Raw genomic sequence first — 13,009 nt, 5'->3', positions numbered from 1 at the left:
TTTTATAATGTTTTTGGTAAGGAAACGTAACCAGTAACGTTAAGGAAAAAGAGCCTCCCATAAAGGGAAGAGATGTTATGTTGGTAATTTTCTATGCGAATGCATTAAAAAATTTTGCATGTCTTTAAAATACTTTGTCTTTTACTCTGTTCCCGCCCGCGGACGTGCTGTGTTTTACCAGGGGGGTGTGTGGCGCCCCTGAGGGTTCGGTCGCCACAGAGGTACTGCATCTCATCCAGAGGTGTGGTATCTCACTCTCAGGTAAGGAAGGAGTACAGCTCAGGACCCTAACACCTGCATCCAACACACCACTCCAGGCCAGCAGGAGGGGCAAGATGCCTCCCTCGTACTTGCTGAGCCCCTTTCCTGGCTGGAGTGGGGGGAACCTAGCTGGTAAGGGGAACCACATAGTGGGTGTGGGTGGAGGAAGTAGTTAAGGGGAGCACATAGAAGGAAGGTATAAGTAGAGAAGCCATTTTAGAAAGACAGTTCAGTCAGAGGAGGAGAAGTGAAGGAGCAGAGGCTCTGCAGGAGCTCTGCTCCAAAGGCAGGCCTAGTCAGGGAGGCCCAAGGCTGAGGAGAAGGAGAGAAGAGAGGAGAGGGAGCAGGAAGGCTCCATGAACAGAATAAAGGACCCTAGGGGTACGGGCCGTGCAGAAGGCCACCCGTATGCCCGCATCTACCGGGAGGTGAAGGGGTCAGGCTGCATACAGGGAACCAGGTCCCTCAGCTAGCAAAAGATTGTACGTCTTAGCTAGAAACCGGAGGCTGCAGTATTTCAAGTCCTGCAGCCAACATTCCATACCAGTCTCACCAGGAAGGTAGCTACATAGGACCCAGGGGACGGAACAGACGTCACCCGCTAAGGCCCGCAGGTACTGGACTGGGACACTTGGTATGAGGTTCAGGGAGACAGCCAGAGAGAAGACACAGAAGGGGGTCCTGCTATGTACTCCGGAGTTACCTGGGGGTGGACTGAGCCCCTCACTGAGTAAACGCAGCATGGCACAGGAAGTTACTTTGACGTCTGTAACTTGGACTGCAATAACCGTGAGTAAAGACCCAGAGGACTGCTCTTCCTTGTCTCTGTGTTTCTTGCTGTGCCATCACTCCCTGCACTACAACGCCCAGCACAACCAACAACATCTACACTGCCCTGAAGCTAGCTCTTCCTGTGGAGAGCCACACCATCCCTGCTGCAGTAACATCAGCTTCAGAGGACTGCTCCATAGCGGCGGCTCTCTTTTGCCGCATTCCACAGGTGGCGTCACAAACTTTATAAACTATAATCCCCTGTAAATATTCCCCTATTGAATGACCGCCCTGGGTCACGGACCGGATCACCGCCACTGTGACATCCCCCAGCATTTACCGGTCCGGGACCGAGTACCCCACGGCCCAGGGGGCGCGTCACATTTTTTAGAATGGTGTCATTTTGGGGTATTTTCTGTCAGAAAGACCCCTCAAAGTCACTTCAAATGTGATGTGGTCCATAAAAAAATGGTTTTGTAAATTTTGTTGTAAAAATGAGAAATCGCTGGTCAATTTTTAACCCTTATAGCGCCCTAACAAAAAAAAAATTGGTTCCAAAATTGTGCTGATGTAAAGTAGACATGTGGGAAATGTTATTTATTAACTATTTTGTGTGAAATATCTCTCTGATTTAAGGGCATGGAAATTCAAAGTTTGAAAATTCCATTTTTTTCACAAATAAACGCAAGTGATGTCGAAGAAATTTTACCACTACCATGAAGCACAATATGTCATGAAAAAACAATCTCAGAATCAGGGGGATCCGTTGAAGCGTTCCAGAGTAATTACCTCATAAAGTGACAGTGGTCAGAATTGTAAAAATTGGCCTGGTCATTAACGTGCAAACCACCCTCGGGGGTAAAGGGGTTAAGAACTTTTTATTATGAGAAAATTTATATGCCAGAATTTTCCCCTGAAGTACTGCCTTCGCCGTCTCCCATTAAAGCATAGGGTCATCCTGGTGCACAGACTTATCCGAGATGATCTCCTGCCACCATAGTTTGAGAGAGAAGATGAACGATTCATCTTTGGAAAAGTAGTTAGGAAATCTCCAAAGAAAGTCAGAGCCCCGGAGGAAGGTGTTGGATAACTCTATAGTTACTGGGGCATGATCTGAGATGACTATGTCATTAATACGTACCGTAATTAATTTGAATACCATAGAGGGGGAGACAAGTATACAATCTATCCGGGACCATGAATCATTTGCATGTGAAAAGTGAAAGTATTCTCTATTACTAGGGTTTAGAAGTCTCCAGGAAACCGTCAGCTGACAGGCAGACATAAGCAATGCTTTGTCATGAATAGTTATTATTTGAGGGGCACCTGTGATATTTTTTCTATCCTGAGGCCACCGAGTTGAAGTCGCTTCCCACTATTTTATTAGGGTTAGAGTCAAGTAGGAGTTTAGTCTCCAGTTGTTTAAAAAAAGATTTGTTCCCTGCATTGGGGGCATATATGTTGTAGATAGAGAGAACCCCCTCCGGCCTAGATATTATTAGGTGGGCCAGTCTACCCTCACTGTCCGTTTGTTGGATAATGATTTGGTGTGTGTAATGTTTACTAATGAGTATTAGGACCCCATCCCTTCTGTCCACTGAAGGGGAACCATAAAACTACCCACCCATAGTTTCTTCATCCTTGGGAAATCAACTTCCGGAAGGTGTGTCGCCTGTAGGAGGGCTATATCAGGTTTTAGGCATTTTAAATGCCTAAGGATTTTCATGCGTTTTTGGGGAGTTCTCAATCCTTTAACATTCCAAGTCACAATAGTCATATTCAGAATTGAAGTAGGTAAACATAATTGGAGAGACAATCGTTGGGCGATGATGGCATGTAGTTAGATTACATAAAAGAAAGCCAAAACGAACAAGAAAACAAACATAGAATTCAATCTTTTCTACTAAATTTGAACAGTAAGTAACATATATAACACAACATATTAGTCCCAGCAAGAGCGGGAACATTTACCTCCGACACCGGGAAGGACCTTTTTCTTTTTCCTAGGCTTCACTTCTGCCCGAGCACGTGTATATAACTACTTTCTATTTCCGTTCCTTCCATTATGTTATATTTCTTTTCTTTCCTTTGTCCATGTTTTTGCTTCACCCTCACCCCTCCCCCTCCCACCAAATGCAATATGTCAACAAAGCCCCAAAAATTCGGAGAAGAAGGGGGGCCAAAGTTCCGATAATCATATGACAAATAAGACGACAGTCTACCTCAGCATGTCTGCAAGGAAAGAAAATAATTTCTTATTTAACCTTACTTGTCACATTTTATTCGTTTTTGTGTTCTCCTTTGTCTGCTCGGTTCGCAGATCTTTCTGGGGTCCGTGAGTAGTGGGACCCATTGTCCGTTTGTGGGGGTCGTTTTAGGTTGTGTCTTGGGCATTGTTGACGAAGACCTCTGCCTTGTCAGGTGAAACAAATTCCCGGAAGGATCCATCTGAATCTTTCAATCGTAATGTGGCTGGGTATCGCAGTTGGAAGCGGAATTTTTCTTTATGGAGTCTGGTGCAAATGGTGCTGAAAGCCTTGCATTTTCTGGTTACCTCCATGGAATAGTCTTCAAAAAGCAAGATTTTTTGACCCCGGATGATCAGTGGGTGGTTTAGCTGTTTATATGCCCATATGATGTCCGCTTTATCATTGTAATCCAGGAATTTCATGATGATCTGACATAGTCTGGATGCATCCCGGTTTGTGGAGGTAGAAGGTAGAGGGCCAGTCCTCTGCACCCTCTCTACCTTTTTACCCTCTGGTAGTTTTAGAGCTCTCTCATTTTCGCATAGTGACTTCAGAGTGCTCTGAATGTATGACTCCGGTAGCCCCACTAGACGTAGATTGCGTCTATGGGAACGGTTTTCTAAGTCATCTATACGGTCCCTCAAAAGCCGGTTTTCGCGGGCGATATCTGTCATACTGCTGTGGTCATCTTTTAACTTGTCCTCTATAGTTGAAATACGTGTTTCCAGTTCAGTCAGCTGTCCGGCTTGTTCATCCTGCCTATCTTGTAGATCCTACAAGGCAGAGTTAAGCGTAAATTGGATTCTAGTTTTAATTTCCGCTAGTAATTTAGTCGGACCTCAGCTGCTTGATCGGAAGGATCCACTTGTGTCTCCTCCTTTTTTGACATAGAGGAACGGGGTAATTTAAGGTTAAGGTCTGACTCCCTCCTCCCTTCTGTTTGGGAGAGTTGCTCATCTTGATCAAGAATAGGAGCCATCTTGGGGGAGCAGGAGTCGTCGATGTGGGTGGAAAAGATCGGCTGTTTTTGCCCGCTACGTAGGAGATAGAGATACATATAAGCAAGTGTTATTTTGTACAGGACGTCTTTAGTTCGGTATCAACTACAGTAGCTAGGAGGGTATAAAAATCGAGAGACAGGCTTCTGAATGAAATGGACGGAGGGAGAGCATAAGCGGTATATCAAGGTTCACATGGTCGGGGCCTGAACCAGAAGACTCACAGATTTATCATTTGTCGCTGTTAGTCTCCTGTTTAGAGAGAGAAAAGGTACCCAAAGCAGGTTCTCTATTGTCCGGGTATACCTTTTAGTTGCAATGTCTAGATCAATATAATGATGGCTTGCAGGATTATTTTCTAAAGTGGTTGCTTTTATCACTTTTGTTTTTACTGTATTCGTTGTTTGCATATGCTTTTACTTGTAGTTGCAATACTAGAACTGGACAGAAGATGGCACTCTTTATAGAATTACATGGTGTGTAGTACTAATAAGTCCCAATGACTTATTATAGATGTGTTAAGAGGGTCAAAAATAGTTTAAAGTCTAAATGAATTGCTCTTTCTCCTTATTCATACCTCTCCTTTGACTTTTTCCTTTTGTCAGTTATGCGTTTTCTCCTGTGTGTCTTAGTTCCTTTCCTCTATTTCTTTTTGTATTTCAATTTATTTTTCTTGCCTCCTCCCTCTCCCTCCAGTATAGGGAGAATAGTTGGGAACAATTTACCTAAGACATTGTCAGAGCATTAAGTTTGTAGGACACTGTTTACTTTCACACTTTGTTCGGCCCTTGAGATGTTCAGGCATTGTTCAATTTCACACCTTGGTCAGACAATGTTTACCTTTCATATATCACTAATTTAATTAAACTGTTCTAATCCAACTGCCATTCTCAGGTGACCAAGACATTATGGTTTAAACTTGGGAAAATCACAAAAAGAAATGCGCTTCACATCCTACTTTACATGCTTTTTTCACTAAAAATGCAGCAAAACCTGATACCTGAGGTTTTTTTTAATGTATTTTTGCACTTACCCCTTGCTTTCTATGGGCGAAAAAATGCTGCAGAAATGCTGCAAAAACACTGAAAGAAGTGACACGCTGCAGTTTTAAAAAACGCAGCAGTTTTCCAATTCAGTCAGGAATATAAAACTATTTTCTGAAATCTCATAGCTGTTGCTGGTACTGTATAACGCAGCTTAAAATTTGCTTAAAAAATGCAGCAAAAACACAAAGTGTGAACATAGCCTTAAAGGGGTTTTCCAAGGTTTAAAATGACTACAATAACAACAAAAAAACCACAGGGCCCTCCATAGTACAGAAGTGTAGTGCATGTGAGGAGAAACAAAGTGTTAGAGGTTGTATGTTCACAAATAAGAGATGTGCTACTACCAGGCAGAACTCTGTTTTAGAGCTCTTTCACATGTCCAGATATTTCTCGTAATGGAAAAACCGGTCCCGGAGATATCTGAGACAGTGTGCACCTGGGTGCACCTGCCACGTGTGCTGCCCGTGTGCCACATCAGGAGCACACGTACAGGCGCCTGGGAATCAATGTACAGTTAGTGCTGTTCCCAAGCGCCAGGTGCTGAACGCTGCCCTCATAGTCCCCTGCCGGCGCTGCGATCAGCACCAGCAGGGGATAATGATGAGAGTAGTAGTCTGCGCCTGGTGTCTCCACCTGTAAAAATAAGAATAATAAAACCTGTCCAAAGTGTCCCTCGCTGTATTCCATGCGACCGTTCAGCAGAAGAGCCGGGGAGAATGACTCCTGCAGCGAGCGGCCCCTGGACCTCCGCTGTGCTCAGTGAGTGACAGGACACCGCTCACTGAGCGCAGCTCCGGGGCCGCTCGCTGCAGGCGACTTGATTGGGTCCGTGTGATCCGTGCTGCCAGCCAAAAACGGACATGTCTACGTGTGGATCACACGAACACACGGTCCGTGGAAATACGCGGACATGTGCGCAGACCCATAGATTTGAATGGGTCTATGTGTGTCAGTGTCTCCAGTATGTGTGGAAACTGTCACCACAAGTACCAGAGATGCTGACGTGTGAAAGAGCTCTTAAGGTGTTGGGATATGGAAGAATCAGCTTTGACTCTTCCCGAGTGTCCTGACAGATGAAGGATGCTGCCATTAAAACCAATCAGAAGTAATACAGAGCTGCTGAAGAATAGAAAGAATCCTGTAGCGACTATTCAGAGCATATTTATAGCTGATATTCTTTCAGAGCATTTTTTGGTACCTAGAAAAAAGCAGGGGTACTTGTTTTGTCACTTATTCAGTACTCAGATATTTTGCACCCTCTAATCCAGGCCTGCACAACATGGATGGGCTTAGAAGCATGACTTTAAAAATGTATCGTGGCACTGTACTTGTCTACTTTCCTATCTTTCAAAGTTGGGATGTATACATGGAGATCCAACCCAAGCAAAGTGATTGTTTAATCATCCATATCAATGATTCATCCAAGTGCTGACATGGATAAATAAACCACCACTTTGATTAGATCTACAAAGAGATTCCCTGCAAATGTCTAATTTGCCAGAAATAAAATCGACTTACTGTTTCCCGTTTCCAATACATAAAGACAACCTAAGAAAGAAAATAATGAGAAAAAAGAAATTAGTATTACAGAGGTAAAACAATACCTATATCACTGTGGAAAAAAATTACTTTAAAAAATTGTGTTATAGAAATTTGGACTTGGGCCCCCGCATGTTGGTCATATGTATAGACCCTTGTAACGTTCTAAATCCGATAAGGACATACAAGTCCCACCAACCCCATTATGTAGTAATGTCTGGGCTCTTTACTGGTATATATGTCCTTAATCCTGGCCCCATCCTGGTATATATGTTACTTATCCTGGCCCCATCCTGGTATATATGTTCCCCATCCTGGTATATATGTCCTCCATCGTGGTATATACAGCTCTGGCAAAAATTAAGAGACCACTGAACAGTTTTCTATTGGAAAGCATGGATAGACTGGTGGAAAACATGCCAAGACTCATGAAAGCTGTGATTAAAAATCATGGTTAGTCCACCAAATATTGATTTCTGAACTCTTCCTGAGTTAAAACATGAGTAATTTGAGGTCTGAAAGCACTGCTTCTTTTTTAGTATTTTGACGCTTCATCATTCGCAGCAAATAAATACAACATTTTTAGCCATGAATTTCGGAGACATGTTGTCAGTAGTTTATTGCCTAAAACAACAATGTACATTTTACTCAAAAATATATGTAGCACCCTGAGGATTCGGCTGCTACAGGGGTATTACACCTCAAGCCAGAGGTGTGGTATTCCACTCCCGGGTAAGGATGGAGTGTGGAACTGAGCTCAGTAGGCTGCATGCACTACATACATCCCATTTCCGGGGGACAGACCAATGGTACTCCCACTAGAGAAATGAGCAGGTACGACAGCGTCTGTCCCTGGCTGGAGTGGGAGGGGGGTGGAACATCCCAGTAGTGTAGGGGCAGATAGGGGGAGCAGTCTGGGTAATGCTAGGAGCTCATTGGGTGCTGGTCACCTGAGCTCACACATAGAGGGAGTATATAAGGTGGGAACCATCTTAGAACAGGGTCTTTTGTAGAGGTTTGGTCAGACAAGCAGAGCAGCTCAGCCAGCTCCAAGGCCAAGAGAGTGAGAGAGAGGAGAGAAGAAGGACCCAGAGGGGGAGAAGAGGGAACTCCAAGAACCCAAAATTAGACCAGAGGGTGAAGAGTTGGCACAAGGGTATCGGATCCCAAACTGGTGGAGGGCACTAATCCTTAGCCAGAGACCGGAGGTCGTGGGCAGGATCTGCCACGACCACCCACTAAATCCACCCGGAAGGCAAACCAAGAATAGGGTCAGGGAGCCCAGAGACAAGGGTTTTACCAACAAGAGGCCCGAGGGAGCCGGACTTAGGTGGATCCCTGGTGGGGAAGGCCAGAGAGAAGGACAAGTCAGAAAGGTAGCTCAGGAACACGCTCCAGAATCACCTGGGGGTTGGCCGAGTCCAGGACCTGGTGGATGCAGCACGGCTCGGGTGGTCACTCAAGGCCGGAGTGACCAACACAAAAGCAGTAAGTAAAAACCCTGAACTGCACAGCCCGACTCTGAGTTTCATTACCATCCTCACTGCACCTCCACAACCACCATCCTCTGCAACTGACCCCCTGAGGCTATACCCCTCCCGTTGGGGGTTATACTACCTGAGCTGCACACACACCACCAGCCTCAGCGGACCCTGCTGCAGCGGCGGCCGTAGTGACCGCAAATCAACGGGTGGCGTAGTCGACACTAAAGAACATCCAGTAACATCTGTAGGACTGCCACACACTGAGCTTGACACCCTGGGCACGGACCGGGTCACCGCCACTCGGAGACTACAACCCCCATCTGATCCGGCTCCGGGTATCCCCCAAACAACACTGGCCCAGGGGGCGCGTCATATACCTATAAAGAGAAAAATCAGAGAAACAGAAAATTTTGCAGTGGTCTCTTAATTTTTGCTGTATGTTCCCCACCCTGGACCCCATCTTGTTATATTTATTTCCTATCCTGGCATATACACTCACAAGCAAAAGGGAAACAATGTATTGAACTTTTGACTTTCAGGCTCCTTATCTCTACATCTACTACTGCTTTGAATGTGAGACCAGGGTCGGTCTGGCCTGGCGGGAAATCGGGAAATTTCCCGGTGGGCCCCGATATGAGAGTGAGAAAATTGGTGGCGGGGGCCCTTTAAAAGCGCGGCTGAAGCAAATGTAGCATCGCGCGCACGGCACATTCATTGGTGACAGCGGGCCTGCAGTGACGTGCATGCCGCATACTTACCACGTGAGTCTCTGCCACTGAGAGGACGGATTCTTTCTGGGCGGGGACACGCACTGCGCTCTGCTTTCCCGCTGGCTGGCAGACTGTGCTGTGGTGTCAGGTGACGCTGACGCCGCTCTCTTCTGGCCTCTGATACGCCACGGCCGCGCTCTGCAGTGCTTTCTCTCTGCTCCAGGGCCGGCCTCTGAGACGCCGGCGCCACCGAAGCTGATGTCTCGCTCTGCTCTCCCTGCTCCCGGGCTTCTAATACGTCCCATCCTGGCTCCATATCTGCCCTACCCTGCTCCCCTGTAGTAATACTGGCTCCCGGGTGGTGGCACCGCCCCCTTCTCTCCTGCTCTGACTCTGGGCTTTTTTATACCGGCTCTGGGGCTGGATATGTGGACGGTGACCTGCAGCACTCTACAGTTCAACTCTCCAACTAGGCCTGGAATTGGAAACAAGGCTGCAGGCCTACAGCTGTCACTGCTTCAATTTCATATCAAGAGCACCGTACCAAATATTCAATAACGTTTTTATGGGTGAGTCATATGCCTGTGTGTGTGTATATGCCTGCAGTGCATGTGTGTATATGCCTGCGGTGCGTGCGTGTATATGCCTGCGTGTGTGTGTGTACGTGTACAGTGTGTATGTATATGCCTGTGTGTACAGTGTGTGTGTGTGTATATGCCTGTGTGTACAGTGTGTGTGTGTATATGCCTGCGATGCGTGTGTATATATGCTTGCGTGTGTGTGTGTGTGTGTGTGTATATGCCTGCCTGTGTGTATATGCATGTGTGTACAGTTTGTGTATATGGCTGTGTGTGTACAGTGTGTGTGTATATGCCTGCCTGCATGTGTGTGTATATGCCTGCATGCGTGTGTGTGTATGTATTTGAGTGCCTGCATGTCTACATGTGTATATGTGTCTTCACACGTGTGTGCATGCTTCCCTGCGTGTCTGCATTTTTGTGTGTGATTGTCTGAGTGTGTCTGTGCATGACTGCGTGTGCATTTCTGTGTGTGCTTGCCTGCGTGTGTACGTGTCCCCATTTCTGTATGTGTATCTGCTTGTGTATATTAGGGCTCTTTCACATGTCCTGATATTTACGGGACTGGAGATATCCGTGTCCACCTGTGTGTCATCCGTGTGACACATACCAGCGCTTGGGAATCAATGTACAGTTAGCGCTGTTCCCAAGAGCTGGGTGCTGCCCTCATCATAGATCCCTGCCGGTGCTGCGATCAGCAGCAGTAGGGTCAATGATGAGAGTAGTAGTCTACTCCCGCTGTGTCCAACTGTAAAAATAGGAATAAAATTAAAAAATCCTTATACTCACCTCTCCTAAGTGTCACCCACTGTAATCCGTGCGAGCGCTCACGCCGAGGAGAACAACTCCTGCAGTGAGCGGGCCCCGGAGCTGTGCTCAGTGATTGACAGGGCACCCCTTGTTGAGCGCAGCTCCGGGGCCCGCTCGCTGCAGGAGTCATTCTTCTCGGCGTGAGCGCTCGCACGGATTACAGCGGGTGACACTTAGGAGAGGTGAGTATAAGGAGTTTTTTATTTTATTCCTATTTTTACAGTTGGACACGGCGGGAGTAGACTACTACTCTCATCATTGACCCTGCTGTTGCTGATCGCAGCGCCGGCAGGGATCTATGATGAGAGCAGCGTTCAGCACCCGGTGGTTGGGAAGAGCGCTGTCATCAGTGTGCGGGACGTATTTCAGGAGGTGCAGCAGGTAAAAACATTCATTTGAATGGGTCTGCGTGTACCAATGTCTCTGGTACGTGTGGAAACTGTCATCGCATGTACTGACGTGTGAAAGAGCCCTTAGTATGTGTCTGTGTGCGCTTGTTTTCGTGTGTGTAAGCGCGCTTCTGCATGTCTGTGTGCTCTTCCGAAGATTTATTATATTTGGGGAGAGATGGGAGAGAAATTTTAGGAGACAGAATGGGGAGATGTGTGAAATAACTAGGGGAGGTGTGGGAATGGGTGCGGGAACAGAATGGGGAAGGGGGATGTATGAGGAAACAGTATGGAGAGTGGGGGAATAGTGTGAGGAGACAGTATGGAGGGAGAAAAATGTGAGGTGACACAGCACAGATACTAGGTAGTGTGGGGGAAGGTATGGAGATGCGGCAGTATGGGGGAAACAGTATGAGGGCACAGAAAGGGGGGAACAGTATGCTAAGGAGGGGGAGTGTGATGAAGGGGCACAGTATAGAGACTGGGCAGTATAGGGGGGACACAGTGTGAGAGGACAATGTGAACAGGGGGCCCAGTATGGTAAGGAGAGGACAGTGTGGAGAGCAGGTACCATAAGAGGGGTAGAGTGTATGTCATGTTTTGTGCAGGGAGCATTGTAAGAGTTAGGTTTATTCAGGGGCTCAGTGTAGATATTTTTATTCAGGAGCATTATAATGACTCTGCTATCTTTAAGGGCATCGTGTGGGGATGAGCTGCAGAATACCGGAGAAGATGGAAGTCTGCAGAGACGAGCTGTGGATGAGAAATGTCCTCAAGGGGTCTGGACAAGATGGAGACGAAAAGAAAGAGAACGACTCTAATCAGAGAAGACGTCTCAGGTAAGATACCTGGATGTAAATGTTCATTTGTGATCCTGCCTGTGTCTCATCAGTACTGTGGTTCCTGTATGGTCCGCAGTCTGATGATGACTGATAACTCCCAGTATCTCTATTGTTAATTACATACTGGGAGTTGTAGGTTTATGCGATACAAAGATATATGGGGCTCACCTGACATTACAAATGATGGTGGTTCCGATGATGTATTCATGTACTGATGTGTTTGTGCGCGTCTGCGTGTTTGTGCGCGTCTGCGTGTTTGTGCACGCCTGCGTATCTGGAATAATATGTATTTTTGTAAGATGCGTGTATGTAACTGTGCATTGTGGTGTGTAATAACATTCATATGCTTGAGGCACCTTTACTAAATCTATTAGGTCTCTTTCACATGTGTTAGGGAATTCCATTTGTCTTTCCACATTTAGGAACAGACAAGTGAAATTTGCTAACCTTGTCATAACTGTCACCATTGGGATGTGCTTGTATGGAGCGGGTTCAGGAGCTGAGCCTGCTCCATACCGGGCAGATGTCGGCTGTGTTACATAGCCGTCGTCTGCCTGTAACAGCAGTGATCAGAGCTCGCCTTGATTGCTGCTGTTTTGAGTATTTAAGTGCCCTTTTCAATCACTGACAGCGGCATTTAGATAGCACAATGGCCGGTGCATGCAGTCACCTGTTCCCTTCAGCCCCCTGTGACGCAGTTGCAGGTTCCTGATGGGTTGCCAGTAGTGCTGAGTGAGCGTGGTCGGATAAGAGACATTACAGTCACCGCGAACTACAAAGTGAGCGTGCTGCAATAACTTCCGGCACCTTGATTGTGACACTTCCATGGAGCCCAACCTCAGGCTGAGCTTCATTGAATGACTAACATGGTAGCTGCACCTGGCAACTAGTGCTGAGTGAGTTTGGTCGGATAAGGTGTGATCCCAGCATGCTCGGGTGTTATCCGAGTATCTTGTAGTGCTCTGCTAATATGCTCGAGTCCCCGGGGTAGCATGTTTTGCGGTGATAGACAGAAGCAACACATGCAGGGATTACCTAACAAACCGGCAATTCCTGTATGTGTTGCGTCTGTCTACCTCCGTAAAACATGCTACCCCGAGGACTCGTGTAGCGCCCCGAGGGCTCGGCCGCTACAGGGGTATTGCACCTCTGCCAGAGGTGTGGTATTCCACTCCCGGGTAAGGATGGAGTATGGACCAGGGCTCAGTTAGCTGCATGCAGCACACACACCCCATTTCCGAGGGACAGCTCAACGGTGCTCCCACTAGACATAAGTGCAGGCACGACCGACCATGTCCCTGCTGGAGTGGGGAGGGAGGGGTGGAACACCCA

At 46.9% G+C, this 13,009-nt stretch overlaps 1 protein-coding gene across 5 annotated transcripts in view; it reads right to left on the bottom strand.

The window, feature by feature from the left end:
- Positions 1–13,009, bottom strand: part of LOC141272144 (uncharacterized) — a 327,412-nt gene that overhangs the window by 40,678 nt on the left and 273,725 nt on the right. For 4 of the 5 annotated variants that reach the window (XR_012321979.1, XR_012321981.1, XR_012321980.1 and 1 more), the window contains exons 6-7: positions 6,844–6,873; positions 3,004–4,315 (exon numbers count right to left, since the gene is read on the bottom strand). Coding sequence is in view for 1 of the 5 variants with exons in the window: in XM_073682510.1 (XP_073538611.1) it covers positions 6,844–6,873 (30 nt within the window). In the remaining 4 variants the exon portion in view is untranslated. The remainder of the gene's footprint in view (positions 1–3,003; positions 4,316–6,843; positions 6,874–13,009) is intronic. The other variant, XM_073682510.1, reaches the window with a different exon arrangement.

Source organism: Phyllobates terribilis, unplaced genomic scaffold (assembly GCF_046119375.1).
Source record: "Phyllobates terribilis strain yellow unplaced genomic scaffold, ASM4611937v1 Scaffold_5__5_contigs__length_657084704, whole genome shotgun sequence".
Lineage (NCBI taxonomy): Eukaryota > Metazoa > Chordata > Amphibia > Anura > Dendrobatidae > Phyllobates > Phyllobates terribilis.
This window is presented reverse-complemented; position numbering and strand designations above follow the sequence as displayed.